At 45.4% G+C, this 15,278-nt stretch overlaps 1 protein-coding gene across 1 annotated transcript; it reads right to left on the reverse strand.

Annotated features, from left to right (window-relative positions):
* Window positions 1–52: 52 nt before the first annotated feature.
* SSMEM1 (serine rich single-pass membrane protein 1) lies at window positions 53–8,835 on the reverse strand. The gene is made up of 3 exons (XM_025183215.2): window positions 8,004–8,835; window positions 7,487–7,547; window positions 53–540 (listed from the first exon to the last, which is right to left on the reverse strand). Exons 1-3 carry the CDS (start codon window positions 8,196–8,198, stop codon window positions 53–55), a joined length of 744 nt encoding a protein of 247 aa, XP_025039000.1. The 5' UTR covers window positions 8,199–8,835.
* Between the last annotated feature and the right edge of the window lie 6,443 nt (window positions 8,836–15,278).

Genomic DNA, 15,278 nt, shown 5'->3' on the forward strand with positions numbered 1-15,278 from the left:
GCAGGTGACTTCAAGCAAACAAAGGCCCAAATACAGCTCAAATGAAGGCAAGTCATGTAGTAATATGCATGGAGGAATTCTCTTCTAATGTAATACTCTTCCCGTGAGCAGGTGGCATGGGATTATAGAAATGCTGGGACAGCCATTTTCTTGTCCTCTTGGCTTTGCAGCGGAGGCAGGGCTGTTCCCTGATCCAGTGGCTCTCTGCATTCCTTTGCTTCAGTGCTTTCTTTTTCTGCCTAAGGTTAGCCATAGTGGGGATATACTCTGTTTCACTTTCCTTCCACGAGGATGCCTCTGAATCCAAGTCCTCGCTGTTGATGTCTGAGGAGTCACTATCACAGACAGTCTGCCGGTTTAGCTTTGCGACGAGCCTTGTCTGCTTCCTTTCTAAGTAGGTCCAGGCGGTGGCCTCCTCTGAACAGTGGGCAGGTTTGGCAGACTGACAGGGGTGCTTTTTAGTTTTCCCATTGAAAAACTTGCTGAAGAAATCCCAGATGCTGAACCTGCTGTGACGCTTGCAGACAGAGTCCCTGGGAACTAACAGAAGAAAAATAGTTTAGCTGCACTGTCACCCACAGTGGCCTTTATTCCATGGTGGTGGTGCTTTCAGATTTCCCTTCCTTTGTAGGGCTAGGAAGGCTGATCAAGAGAGGCAAATCTGAACAAAAAATATGTCCTCAGAAACAGCAGTGGGCAAAGCTTACATCAGTGGATAAAGACTACATCAATAAAACTAAAAAAATACATCATAGGTGAAGTAAGATGAGGGCCTGAAATATAAGTCCATGTTTTACAGGCCTGGTGTGAGGCTCAAGCCTAGGCAACAATGGTCAAGACTTTGTTAATATAAAGCAAAGTTGAGCTGTGAGCAAGAAGAAAATGCTCATGGAAAATGGCATGAACAGAGCTGATAGTATGAAATATTAACTGGTAGGCACAGTTGTAAACCGGTAATTGGTACTAGGCACAGGTTGAAAGCACATTCCAGAGGGATGTAACAACACTTTTGTAAGAAGCACCTTGGTACCCACACACTCCCCATAGATAACAGAGACATACTGACTGAGGTTCAGGACTGGGTCTAAAATGACAGGATGATGGATAGAGATATTTTCATTGAACAACCAAGTGCATGGTGATGGGTGGTAGCTAAATAACGACAGAAGGTGGCAACCTGACTCATCAGGTGTGTTGTGTAACTCATTTGTAGCTGTGTATAATGTTGTGCCTTGGAGGGGCTGTCTTGTTCCAGCCTAGAAGGCTGAGAGCCCTCCCACTGACTAAGCTGGTCCATTGTCACGGGGTACATATGCATAGTAGTTCAGTAGCGTCTACAGGCAACTATTACTGTTCTTCATTTGATGGTAAACCTGACCTGGTGCCTTTGATTCTTATCTGATTTTGTGGTCTTTGGGGGCTCTGTCAGACTCTGCTGTGTTGATTATGCAAAGTAAACACGGCGCACAGAAGGAGCGCATGAATATAGCCAAATGGTTATCATCACTGGACAGAGCAAGAGACCTGTCAGGACACCACATTGATGACTTCTGACAACTACAGTAGGCCATGCTTCCTTTATATCTAATCCTAACGATCCCTGCTTCAGTTTAAGGCCCCCATTTCTTGTAATATGTCCTTTGTCAACTTAGTTAATGGGAGTCTCCTTTATGCTAGTGGAAATGGGGTAGGTTTAGAAGATAAAATAAAAAAAGAACAAGTTAAAAATTACTTAGAAAAGGTAGATGTCTTCAAGTCACCAGTGCCTGATGAAATGCATCCTACAATACTCAAGGAGCTCATAGAGGAGGTAACTGAGCCTTCAGCTATCATCATTGAAAAATCATGGAAGTCGGGAGAGATTGCAGAAGACTGGAAAAGGGCAAATCTAGTGCCCATCTATAAAAAAAGGGAAATAAGAACAACCCAGGAAACTACAGACCAGTCAGTTTAACTTCTGTGCCAAGGAAGATAATGGAGCAGGTAATTAAAGAATTCATCTGCAAACATCTAGAAGAAAGGTAACAGCCAGCATGGATTTGTAAAGAACAAATCATATCAAACCAATCTGATAGCTTTCTTTGATAGGATAACAAGTCTTGTGGATAAGGGAGAACGGGTGGACATGGTATATCTAGACTTTAGTAAGGCATTTGATATGGTCTCGCATGACCTTCTTATCAATAATCTAGGCAAATACAACTTAGATAAGGCTACTATAAAGTGGGTGCATAACTGGCTAAATAACCACTCTCAGGGTATGTCTACACTACCCTCCTATTTCGAAGTAGGAGGGTAATGTAGGCATACCGCACTTGCAAATGAAGCCCGGGATTTGAATTTCCCGGGCTTCATTTGCATAAGACGGGTGCCGCCATTTTTAAATCCCGGCTAGTTCGAACCCCGTGCCACGCGGCTACACGCGGCACGGAGTAGCTAGTTCGGATTAGGCTTCCTAATCCGAACTAGCTGTACTCCTCATTCCACGAGGAGTACAGCTAGTTCGGATTAGAAGCCTAATCCGAACTAGCTACTCCATGCCGCGTGTAGCCACGTGGCACGGGGTTCGAACTAGCCGGGATTTAAAAATGGCGGCGCCCATCTTATGCAAATGAAGCCCGGGAAATTCAAATCCCGGGCTTCATTTGCAAGTGCAGTATGCCTACATTACCCTCCTACTTCGAAATACGAGGGTAGTGTAGACATACCCTCAGAATGTAGTTATTAATGGTTCACAGTCATGCTGGAAGGGCATAACAAGTGAGGTTCTGCAGGGGGCTGTTTTGAGACCAGTTCTATTCAATATCTTCATCAACAATTTAGATGATGGCATAGACAGTAAGTACTCTTATTAAGTTTGCAGATGATACCAAGCTGGGAGGGGTTGCAACTGCTTTGGAGGATAGGCTCATAATTCAAAATGATCAGGACAAACTGGAGAAATGGTCTGAGGTAAATAGGATGAAATTTAATAAAGACAAATGCAAAGTACTCCACTTAGGAAAGAACAATTCGTTTCACGCACACAGAATGAGAACTGACAGTCTAGGAAGAAGTACTCAGAAAGAGATCTAAGGGTTATAGTGGACCACAAACTAAACATGAGTCAATAGTGTGACACTGTGCATAAAAAGCAAACATGATTCTGGGATGCATTAACAGGAGTGTTGTGAGCAAGACACAAGAAGTCATTCTTCTGTTCTACCCTGCACTAATTAGGCCTAAATTGGAATATTGTGTCCAGTTCTGGGCACCATGTTTTAATAAAGATGTGGAGAAATTGGGGAAGGTCCAGAGAAGATCAACAAAAATGTTTAAAGATCTAGAAAACATGAGCTATGAAGGAAGGCTGAAGGAACTGGGATTGTTTAGTTTGGAAAAGAGAAGACTGAGAGGGGACATGATAGCGGATTTCAGGTATCTAAAAGGATGTCACAGGGAGGAGATGGGAAAATTGTTCTCCTTGGCCTCTGAGGATAGGACAAGAAGCAATGGGCTTAAACTGCAGCAAGGGAGGTTTAGGTTGGGCATCAGGAAAAACTTCCTGTCGGGGTGGTTAAACACTGGAATAAATTGCCTAGGGAGGTTGTGGAATCTCCATTCCTGGAGATATTTAAGAGCAGGTTAGACAGACATCTATGGGTATAGCTACATAGCAACATTATTTCAAAATAACTAGTGTTATTTTGAAATAACTTAATCTGCATCTACACAGCAGATAGTTTTTTCAAAATAATGTCAAAATACTGTCAGGCTGAAGGACTTCTTATTCCGATTCCTGTAACCCTCATTGTACGAGGAATAAGGGCAGTTGGAGGAAGAGTGCTCTATTTTGAAATAAGTGCTGTGTTGACACGCACAATTTTGAAATAAGCTATTTCAAAAAAAGCTACGCAATTGATGTAGCTCAATTTATGTAGTTTATTTCGAGTTAAGCCCTGCTGTGTAGATGCACCCTATCAGGGATGATCTAGATGGTGCTCGGTCCTGCTGTAAGGGCAGAGGACTGGACTTGATGACTTGTCGAGGTCCCTTCCATTTCTAGTATCTATGATTCTATGATGCCCTTGATTTGCTGAGACAAAGAGGCTCCTAAGGCAGAGCTCCTGACTGTATTCATATATACTAGCTGTCCTGCCATGCTATGTGAACATCTCCACAGCAACATGCAGACCCCTTGTGGGACAGCAGCACTCAAAGACACCATAACAGCATGACAAGATAGCACTGTGCAAACATATGGCCAAAAAACCATGGACAGCCTTGGTCTCCAACAGATCATTGGTCATTGGGGCTGAACCCAATCTGTTCCAGGAGGAACAAACCCTCCTTCTCTCTCTCCAAATGATAGCTAGATAAGCAGCACAGTCTTCCACTAGATCCTGGAAATCCGCTAGCGAATTTCCTGTTTCTAAAAGCAGAATAACATGGGTAAGGGGTAATTTGACCCTTAGGTCATATCTCTCAAGTATTTGCATAGAATTAATAGAACGATCCTACCTTCTCTTCTTACTTTATTCCTTTAAAGTAGGGCAGGAGAACATGTGGCTCATTTAGAGCAATATTACAGCTCCCTTCATTGCCCATATTATGTACCACATGAATTCAGAAACTGCTAATCCGTGCTACCAAACATAACCAGTCCCACCTGATTGGCTCTCATTTTGCAACAGTGAATATGCTGTGCATGAACTGAGGAGAAGGCAGGATATCTAATCATTGCATAACACTGGCAGCGGCAAAACACAGATGGGCGATCTTGAAGAGGTTCATGGCTAGGTAAAAGTAAAGGCTTAGATATATCTTATATACCAAATTTGATTAACTTGGTCTAATTCCTCATTTCTTACTATGGTATTTGCAAAAAAAAACTTAAACGAGAGGTCCTGTAGCACCTTAGAGACTAACAAATATATATATATTTATGTATTTATATATATAGATATATATATGAAGGAGTAAGAGAGAGAGAGAGTATTATGAGCTTTCGTGGGCAAAACCCATGTCTTCAGATGAGTGGAGGAAGAGCATATAGTCTAGCTGTGTGTAGACAGGTGTAGTCTATGGTAGCTGACTACATGTAAGCTTGGAACTTCCTGCAACAGCAAATCATTGTGTAGCCTGGAGGATGGTGTATCATGTAAGACGAACAAAGATCTGTCTGTAATAAAACAATGAATCTTGCACAAGCAATCTGCCTCTCTTTTTCCAGGAGTTAGATTGCCACATTCACATTATCTCTGGGGGTATGTCTACACTACAATGTTAATTCGAACTAAGCTAATTCAAACTAACGGATCCAGGCTAAAAAACTAGTTTGAATTAGCGTTTTGCTAATTCGAACTAGCATGTCCACATTAAGTGGACCCTGAACCGGGCTTAAGGATGGCCGGAAGCAGTGCCAGCAGGGCATCAGAGGAGGACTTAGAGCGTGGAGATGCTGTCTCAGGCTAGCCGAGGGCTGTGCTTAAAGGGTCCCGACCCCCACCCCGGACAGACAGTTCTCAGGGGTGCCCCGCTTGCAAAGCAGTCCTGGCTTGGATTGCCCGGACTACCCACACTGGGCACATCACAGCACTCGGCCATCAGCCCGGCTGCACTTGCCACAGGCTGCCATCTGGGGAGAGGGGACAATTGGGGGGCTGCAGGAGAGCTTCCACCCCCAGAAGCCCGCAGAGCCAGCCCAGTCCTCCCCATCGGGGGCTCGTGCCCCATTCCTCCCTCACCTCCTTCCACTTACCCTTCCCTAGCCCCTCTTCTTGATGTACAAAATAAAGATAACGTGTCTTCCAAAATGGTATCTCTCTTTATTGAACAAAACTGGGGGAGACTGGGAAAAGGAGGTAGGAGAGGGGAAGAGAGAGGCTGGGAGAGGGGAGGGCAACTAAAATGATCAGGGGTTGGGAACAGGTCCCATATGAAGAGAGGCTAAAGAGACTGGGACTTTTCAGCTTAGAAAAGAGGAGACGGAGGGGGGACAGGATAGAGGTCTCTAAAAGCAGGAGTTGGGTGGAGAGGGTGCATACAGAAAAGTTCTTCATTAGTTCCCATAAAGAAGGACTAGAGGACACCAAAGGAAAGGAATGGGTAGCGGGCTTCAAACTAGTAACAGAAAGTTGTTCTTCACAAAGCAAAGAGTCAACCTGTGGAACTCCTTGCTGCAGGAGGCTGTAAAGGCTAGAACTAGAACAGAGTTTAAAGGGAAGTGAGATCAAGTCATGGAGGCTGGGTCCATGGAGTGGTATTAGCCAGGGGGTAGGAGTGGTGTCCCTGTCCAAGGTTTGTGGAAGGCTGGAGAGGGATGGCACGAGACAAATGGCTTGGTCACTGTCTTCGGTCCAACCCCTCCAGGGTCCCTAGGGTTGGCCGCTGTCGGCAGACAGGCTACTGGGCTAGATGGACCTTTGGTCTGACCCAGGACGGCCATTGTAAGTTCAGGGCTCAGGGTCGGGGGTCTCAATGGACCCCCTTGATTCTCTTGCACACCTGCTCCTGGGTGGCCAGGCTGGCAGCTCTCCTGCCCTAGCCGGCCACTTTCCTGTGCCTAGTGCGGAGATCGTGGACGAGGTCCATGATGTCTGCACTAGCCCAGACGGGTGCCCGCCTCTTGCGGCCACGGCAAGCTCCCGGGAGCCGCCAGCCTGATCCCGGGAAGAGGGGGAGGGCTGGGGGGCATTGGGTGGGTGGCTCAATCCGTGCCAGGTGCAGGGTCTGCTGGCTGGGTGCTGGCAGGCTTGCACCTGGCACGGGCACCGTAGCCAGCCCGTGCCCCTTTAAGGGATCTGGGGCCGGGAGGGGGGCAATAGAGTTTCCCTTGTGTTGGCCAGAGTGGCCACCAGGGAAACCTGGGGAGGGCTAGCCTCCCACTAGTTCGAATTAAGGGGCTACACACCCCTTAATTTGAACTAGCTAGTTCGGACTAGGCTTAATCCTCGTAAAATGAGGTTTTCCTAGTTCGAACTAAGCGCTCCGCTAGTTCGAATTAAGTCCGAACTAGCGGAGCGCTAGTGTAGCGCCTATTAAAGTTAATTCAAACTAACATCCGTTAGTTCGAATTAACTTTGTAGTGTAGACATACCCTGGCAGACAGTTACTTAAATCCTTCAACCATGGTTCCTTTTACATCAGACCTTCCAATCTGTTAATCATCATTTTTGCTTTTATTTATATTCTATTTTATCACTGTCTTTCTAACAGTGAGATACACCATATCTGTACACACTGGATCAAATTTTGCCTTGCTCATGTCGGAGTTCATATGAAGTTCAAGCTGATCAGTAAAGTAATTCTGGATTTGTATTTCTATAAATGAGAGTATTTCCCCTGTTACTTGAAGTGGGGGCCTTAGGGATGCTTCATACAGAAGAATTATTACGCCCTACAACTAAAACCTTTTCTCTTTAAAGATCATATATACTTTTTAGTCATCAGTCCACAATCCCTCTTTTTAAAACTCCTTTGATAGCCTAATAAAATTCAAATTTACCTTTTGAATGGCTAGTCTCTTTGCTAGAAGGTCGCACTTCGCCCTGGTGTTTCTGGAGGATCTGTGTTTCAGAAAAATAGGAATAAATGCTGTGGAGTTTACTATTCAGAAGGATTTTTAATATTTTCTAGTCAGTGGATATGTAAACAACATAAATGGGCTAGCGAAATATGCCATCCTGCCTGTCCTGGAAAATAAAATTGATTATTCATGGAACACAAATAGCAACGGCAGCAGCAGTGCAAGCTTCTCCACATTGTTCTTCTGTTGGGTCTCAACACTGATCTAGAGGAAATCTTCCAGTGTTCAGTGTCCTGGCCTTTCTGCTGCGACTGCCAATATGGGTGAGAGACTATAAGTGCTAATGAGCTTTGTGGTGGTGAGCAGGAGTGGCCCGAGGCCAGCTGCGGCAGCTGGCGTCCCAGGCGGAAGGCGCGATCGGCACCCCCACCTGCACAGCCGTCAATGGCTCATGCTGTCACAATAAAATGAATTAATAAAATAATAATACTCTTACCCAAACATAAGCACGGTTGATGAGTGTTATAGTCAAAATGCCAATACAGTATGAAAGCAGGATTTGCCCCACAATCCCACAAAAGTCTTCATCATCCCCATCACATTCCCTATAATCTGATTCTTGGCTGGCCCTGGCTTCTAGAGGACCATTATGTAAATAAAGCCACCAAAAATAAAGAAAAGGGAATCCCATTGAGTTTAGTTGATTAAAACACAGCACAATGTCATTTCTCTTTTAGAAAATGGTATAAAAGAGGTAGGGTGGATTTTGCTACACCATGTGGTACCTTGGTAACCTATTGTTGACATTTATTTGTCTTAAGAGCTATCATAAGAAATGGTCGGAACATACTGATGACATCACTCTTGGAACCATAGTAACATGGACGTGTACTCTAAGCACAAGGAAGGCCTGTTGTACTGTGTTGCGTTGCATTTGTGTGCTTAGGTCATTTAGGCCTGTTCCTGTGAGGTGCAGAGTGCCCTCAACTCCATTTGAAGTCCATGGGAGCTCAGAAACTCAGTCCTTCCTAGGATTGGGCCCCTAATGTTGCTGTATGAAAATTCTGTTTCCATTTTATGCTTCTCGTTGCCTTCAGCATAGGTGGGAGGGGAGAAAGGACAAATCGTTCGGCCTTTGTCTCCTATTTTATACCCCATATAATTTATATTTTATATTCCATGTGCTCAGAGAACTCAAGTCCAGGCATATCTGGTGGGCATTGCTGAGCCATGCAGCAAGGTTGGGCAATTCCCCTGTTGTGAGATCGCACACTATTCAATGAATAGTCATTGAATTGCAATTCCCTTGCTGGACAATGTCTGATGATAGTTGTTCGATAGCTGCCTGGGCATTGGTTACCTCCCTTGTTGTCTCTGGGGAGCTAATATCTGGGCAGTTCCGTAAGTCACCGCACATTTTAGTGACTACCATACTATACAATCTCATAACTTCAGATGCACTAATGACATAGATAGAACAATGACTTACAGCAGCTCATAACCTTGCCCACAATACCTTATATAGCGTGCTTTATATGATAGATCACAGTTATATACAAACAATGAAAATGACAGTTTGTGTCAATATCTCATCAGTTCCTAGTAGTGTATTATTGTATTGAGGTGACAGTCATACCACCATGCTATATATCATCAATACATCACTCAGCACATCATCCCATTATATGGAAACGTCCTTACTTCAGGTAGAAATATCTTTAGTGGGTATGAGTTCAACACTGTGCTGCAGGAAGATATCATAAATTGATGTGACCCTTACGTTGATACTTTAAATCAAAACACAAAATTGCACCAATGCACAGTAGCATCATACTAAAGCTCTGTGGTACACTGGCATTGTGAAGTTGCATTAATGCAGTATCACAATGCCATAGATCCAGGTGAATGTCCTATTGTGTGTTATCAATGTATCAGTACATTAACGTCATGATGGCCTGTTACCAAGAAGTGTGGTAACATTGATTAATAATAAAAACGAGTAGTCCTGCGGCACCTCAGAGACTAACAAAAATATATATACTTTTGTTAGTCTCTGAAGCGCCACAGGATGACTCCTTGTTTAAAATTACAGACTAACATGGCTATCCCTCTGAGATTGTTTAACAATATGTCACTTATGTCATGCCACATTGGCATTTCATAGCATAATACATTGGCATTTCATAGCATAATACTGTCACAGTGGTTCCAGGCCCACCAACAAGAGGGGGCAAAGGAAGCAATTGACCTGGGACCCAGAGATTCAAAATGACCCAGAGCTCCCTGCCACCACCTTCTCTACTGCCACAGTGGCAGCTCTCGAAACCCTAGGCCCTTTAAATTGCTGCCGGACAGTGGCAGATTTAGGGCAGGGCGAGCGGGGCGGCTGCCCCGGGCCCCGCGTTTCCCGAGGCCCCGCGCATGCGCCTTGGCACCACGGCGCATGTGCTGTGTCAAAGGGGGGGCCCTGCGAAATTTTGCTGCCCGGGGCCCTGCTCATGCGCCTTGGCACCACGGCGCATGCGCTGTGGCAAAGGGGGGGGGGCCTGCGAAATTTTGCTGCCCGGGGCCCCGCGGCGCTGCCCTGGGCCCTGCGGCACTCTCATCCGCCCCTGCTGCCGGAGCACTGTGCGGCACATTCCAGGCAGTGCTGAAGACTGTGGGGGGGGGGGGAGGGAAAGAGCGGGGCATTGGGATCTGGGCAGCCTTGAGGGCTAGCTGCCTGTAACCCCACTCCTTCTGGGAGTGGGGTGCCGGACTTCCCACCACCTTGTCTAGGGACCTGGCGTGGCTGTCTGCTCCTCTGAGTGGTACCCAAATATATCATTAACATCATGTTGACATGCCATTGCATGATTGTGTGATGTTATGAAAACATTCTAATGTGTCAATAAGGTCAAGTTGACATGTAATGATAACATCACAAGACCTCATGTGTCACTACTGCGATGTCACATAGGATACGATAATATAACCATGACATGTCACTATCTTCATGCTACCATGTCACTTGGCATGGTACCATCACAGTGATATGTCCATATGTCATTGTTATGTTGACATGTCACTAAAGCAACATGCCAGTGTTTCACTAAAGTCATGTTGATAAGTCTCCATGTGGTGCCATAACATTACAGTGATGTGAAGTGTCATGACATGACACTGTGTGATGCATTAATATTACAGTGCCAAACCTATATGTCAGTAATGTCATGATGGCCATATCGCTGCATGGTGCCATAACAGTACAGCCACCTGCCAATGCATCACTCACATCATGCTAGAATGTCACTGTGTGGTGCAATAACATTACAACAACTTCTTTTAAAAAGTGAAGTCAAATCTGAGGAAAATTAAAAGAAAAAAAACTTTGGCACATCAGGTATATAAGTCCAATTAGGCAGACCATGGGCTGCTAATAAAATTTCCAGGTACCTAGTGATGGTGGGGGAACTGGGCTCCAAGCCAGATCTGCAGTCCTGCCTGACTCATGCCGCCCAGGGCTCTTTTAAATTGCTGGGCCATGGGACAACTGCCCCTTTTGTGCCCCTCTGTCCTCATTGGCGGCCCTGGACACAGGAAGCTTGTCAGTCAATGGGGGCTTTGAACAATCAAGATGCTAAAGGAGCATAAAAGGAAGGCAAAGCCATTGCAGAGAAGCTAAATGGATTCTTTGCATCAGTCTTCACTGCAAAGGATGTGAGAGACTCCCACATCTGAGCCATTCTCTTTTGGAGACATATCTAAAAACCTGTCCCAGACTGAGGTGTCATCAGAGGAGATTTTGGAACAAATTGATAAATTAAACAGTAATAATTCACCAGGACCAAATGGTAATCACACAAGAGTTCTGAAGGAACTCAAATGTGAAATGGCAAACTACTAATTGTATTATGTAACCTATCACTTAAGTGAGCCTCTGTACTAAATGACTGGAGGTTAGCTAATGTAACACTGATGTTTTTAAAAAGGCTCCAGAGGCAATCTTGGCAATTACAGGCTGGAAAGCCTAACTTCAATATCAGACAAATGGGTTGAAACTAGTAGTAAAGAACAGAATTATCAGACGCACACATGGATAACCACAATATGTTGGAGTAGAATCAGAGTGGTGTTTGTAAAGTGAAATCACACCTCATCAATCTTTTAGAATTCTCTGAGGGTGTCAACAGTCATGTGGACATCGGTGATCCAATGGATATAGTGTCCTTGGACTTTCAGAAAGCCTTTGACAGAAAAGCTTTTAAGTAAAGCAATCAGTCATGGGATAAGAAGGAGGGTCCTCTTGTGGATCAGTAACTGGTTAAAAGATAGGAAACAAAGGGTAGGAATGAATGATCAGTTTTCACAATGGAAAAAAGGTAAACAGCCGGGTCCCCAAAGATTTGTATTGTGAATAGTATTGTTCAACATACTTATAAACAATCTGGAAAAGGGGGTAAACTGTGATGTGACAAAGTTTGCTGATGATGCACAGTTACTCAGTATAACTAATCCAGGGCTAACTACAAGAAGTTACAAAGAGATCTTAGAAAAATAGGTGACAAAATAGCAGATGGAATTCAATGTTGATAAATGCACATTAGAAAATGTAATCCCAACTACACATTGCCACACAAGAAAGAGATCTTAAAGTAATCATGGATAGTTCTCTTTAAAATATCCAGTCTGTTTGCAGCAGCTGTCAAAAAAGTTAATAGAATATTAGGAACCATGAAGAAAAAGACAGATAATAAAACAGGAAATGTAATGCCAATATATAAATACATGGTACACATATAACTTGAATGCTATGTGCAGTTCTGGTCACCCTACCTTAAAGATATATATATATATGCAGTGCTTTTTTTGTAATGGTACTGCTCGGTACGCAGTACCGGCACCTCCAGTCAGAGCTTACCTGGAAAGAACGGAGAGTACTGCCACCTCTGTAATGAAAATGGCCGACAGTCGGCTGGGTCTTAAAGAATACCAATACCTTCTTTTTTTTCCCAAAAAAGCATTGTATATATGTGAACTAGGAAAACTTCAGAAAAGGGCAACAAAAATGATTAGGGAAAGGGAACAGCTTTCATATAATCATAGAATCATAGAATAATAGGACTGGAAGGGACCTCAAGAGGTCATCGAGTCCAGCCCCCCGCCCTCAAGGCAGGACCAAGCTCCGTCTACACCATCCCTGACAGATGTCTATCTAACCTGTTCTTAAATATCTCCAGAGAGGGAGATTCCACCACCTCCCTTGGCAATTTATTCCAATATTTGACCACCCTGACAGTTAGGAATTTTTTCCTAATGTCCAATCTAAACCTCCCCTGCTGCACTTTAAGGGAACATTAAAATGACTGGGACTGTTTAAACTAGAAAAGAAACAATTGTGGGAGAGGGATATGAAAGAGCTTTGAAACATCATGAGTGGTGTAGAGAAAGTGAATAGGGAGATGTTATTTACTCCTTCACATAACACAAAACCTAGGAGATACCTGATGAGACTAATAGGCAGCAGGTTTAAAATAAACGTTCAGAAGTACTTCTTCATACAACACACAGTCTACCTGTTAAACTTGTTGCCAGGGGATGTTGTGAAGGCCAAAAGTATAGCTGAATTCAAAAAAGAATAAGTGCATGGAGGATAGGTCCGTCAATAGCCATAAGCCAAGACAATGAGGGTATGTCTACACTACCCCGCTAGTTCGAACTAGCGGGGTAATGTATGCATACCGCACTTGCTAATGAAGCCCGGGATTTGAATTTCCCGGGCTTCATTAGCATAAGCGGGGAGCCGCCATTTTTAAATCCCCGCTGCTTCGAACCCCGTGTAGCGCGGCTACACGGGGTTCGAACTAGGTAGTTCGGACTAGGGTGCCTATTCCGAACTACCGGTACACCTCGTTTCACGAGGAGTACCGGTAGTTCGGAATAGGACCCTAGTCCGAACTACCTAGTTCGAGCCCCGTGTAGCCGCGCTACACGGGGTTCGAAGCAGCGGGGATTTAAAAATGGCGGCTCCCCGCTTATGCTAATGAAGCCCGGGAAATTCAAATCCCGGGCTTCATTAGCAAGTGCGGTATGCATACATTACCCCGCTAGTTCGAACTAGCGGGGTAGTGTAGACATACCCTCAGAGATGCAACCCCATGCTCTCGGTGTCCCTAAGCCACTGTCAGAATCTGGGATTGGCGAGAGGCGATGGATCATTGATAATGGCTTTGTTTCTGTTCTTTCCCTTGGATGCATCTGACATTGGCCACAGTTGAAAGGCAGGGTGCAGGGCTAGTTGGACCATTGCTAAGTGACCCTGAATAGCCACTCTTACATCCTTATGTTGTGTTCTTATGCCAGTGCTTCACTAATGCCATGTGGATGTGTCATCACATGGCAACAGAACACTACAGCCAGGTGCCAATGCATCATTAACAACTTGCTGACATGTCACCATGTGGTGCTGTACCATTATGGCCAGGCAACAATGTGCTGTTGTCATGCTGACATGCACTAAATGTGGCACTGTACTGTTACGACGACATGCCAATGCATCACTGCCACGCTAGCGTGTCACCATGTGGTGCTGTACTGTTAGTGCCATATATCAATGTCATGCTGATGTGTCACTGTGTATCACTGTACTGTAAGAGCCAGGCACCACTGTCACACTGAGATGTCACTGTGTGGCACTGTACTGTTACAGCCACATGTCAATGTCACACAGATGTGTCATTGTGTGGCACCGCATATTAAAACGAGGCACAACTGTCATGCTGATGTGTCACCGTGTGGAGCCGCATCGTTACAGTCATGCACCAATGTCACACTGACCTGTCACTCTGTGGCACTGGACCATTAAAGCCAGGCACCACTGTCACACTAATGTGACACTGTATGGCACTGTACTGTTACGACCACGCATCAATGCTATGCTGATGTGTCACTGTGGCACTGTACCATTATGGCTACGCATCAATGCCACACTGATGTGTCACTGGGTGACGCTGCACCATTATGCCACAGCGGCGAGGAGTCCTGTGGCACCTTATAGACTAACTGAAGTGTAGGAGCGTAAGCTTTCGTGGGCAAAGACCCACTTGGTCAGCGCTTTATGCCACATTATGCCACAGACGCTGACAGCAGCCCTGGCTAGGAGATGGGGAAGCACTAGTTCAGCCGTGGCCAACTCGCAGCTCGCGAACCGCCTGCGGCTCTTCCCCCGCTTAAAGTGTGGCTTGCTAAACCTCCCCTGTGGCTCGCGAAGCTGCCTCTGCGCCCCTAGAAACGGCCCCCCTATCCTCTGAGCTCACCGGTGCCGGGAGCTGTCTGTCACGGCGAAGCAAAATGGCGCTGGCCAACAAAAGCTTGAGGTGGCCAAAAAGCCAACCTGAGTTTTTTTTAAAGGGGCAGTGTCCTTTTTTTTTTTCTGGACAACTCCCCCCCCCCCCCCCCCATTTGTGCAATATGCACAACTATTTTGGCTCTTTGCCTGTAACAGGTTGGCCATCCTGGCACTAGTTGATGGTGGGGAGCAGAGGTGGGAGGAGGGGAGAAGGGGCACTGCCAGAATACGCAGCTGCGCAGGGCACCCAAAAATTTGGGGCACCACTGGGTCTTAATGTCCAACCCCCGCATCTTCTGTGACTCTGCTTCCTGGAGATAGCCTCTAGTTAACAGTGACCGGCCAGGGCTATTAGCAGCCCATGGAGCCTGTGGAAGAGCCATTCACGTGGCAACGAAGCCATTAAATAGGCATGTCCTGTCAGTTTCTGAATGTACCGTGCTA

This window comes from Pelodiscus sinensis, chromosome 1, assembly GCF_049634645.1.
Source record: "Pelodiscus sinensis isolate JC-2024 chromosome 1, ASM4963464v1, whole genome shotgun sequence".
NCBI lineage: Eukaryota > Metazoa > Chordata > Testudines > Trionychidae > Pelodiscus > Pelodiscus sinensis.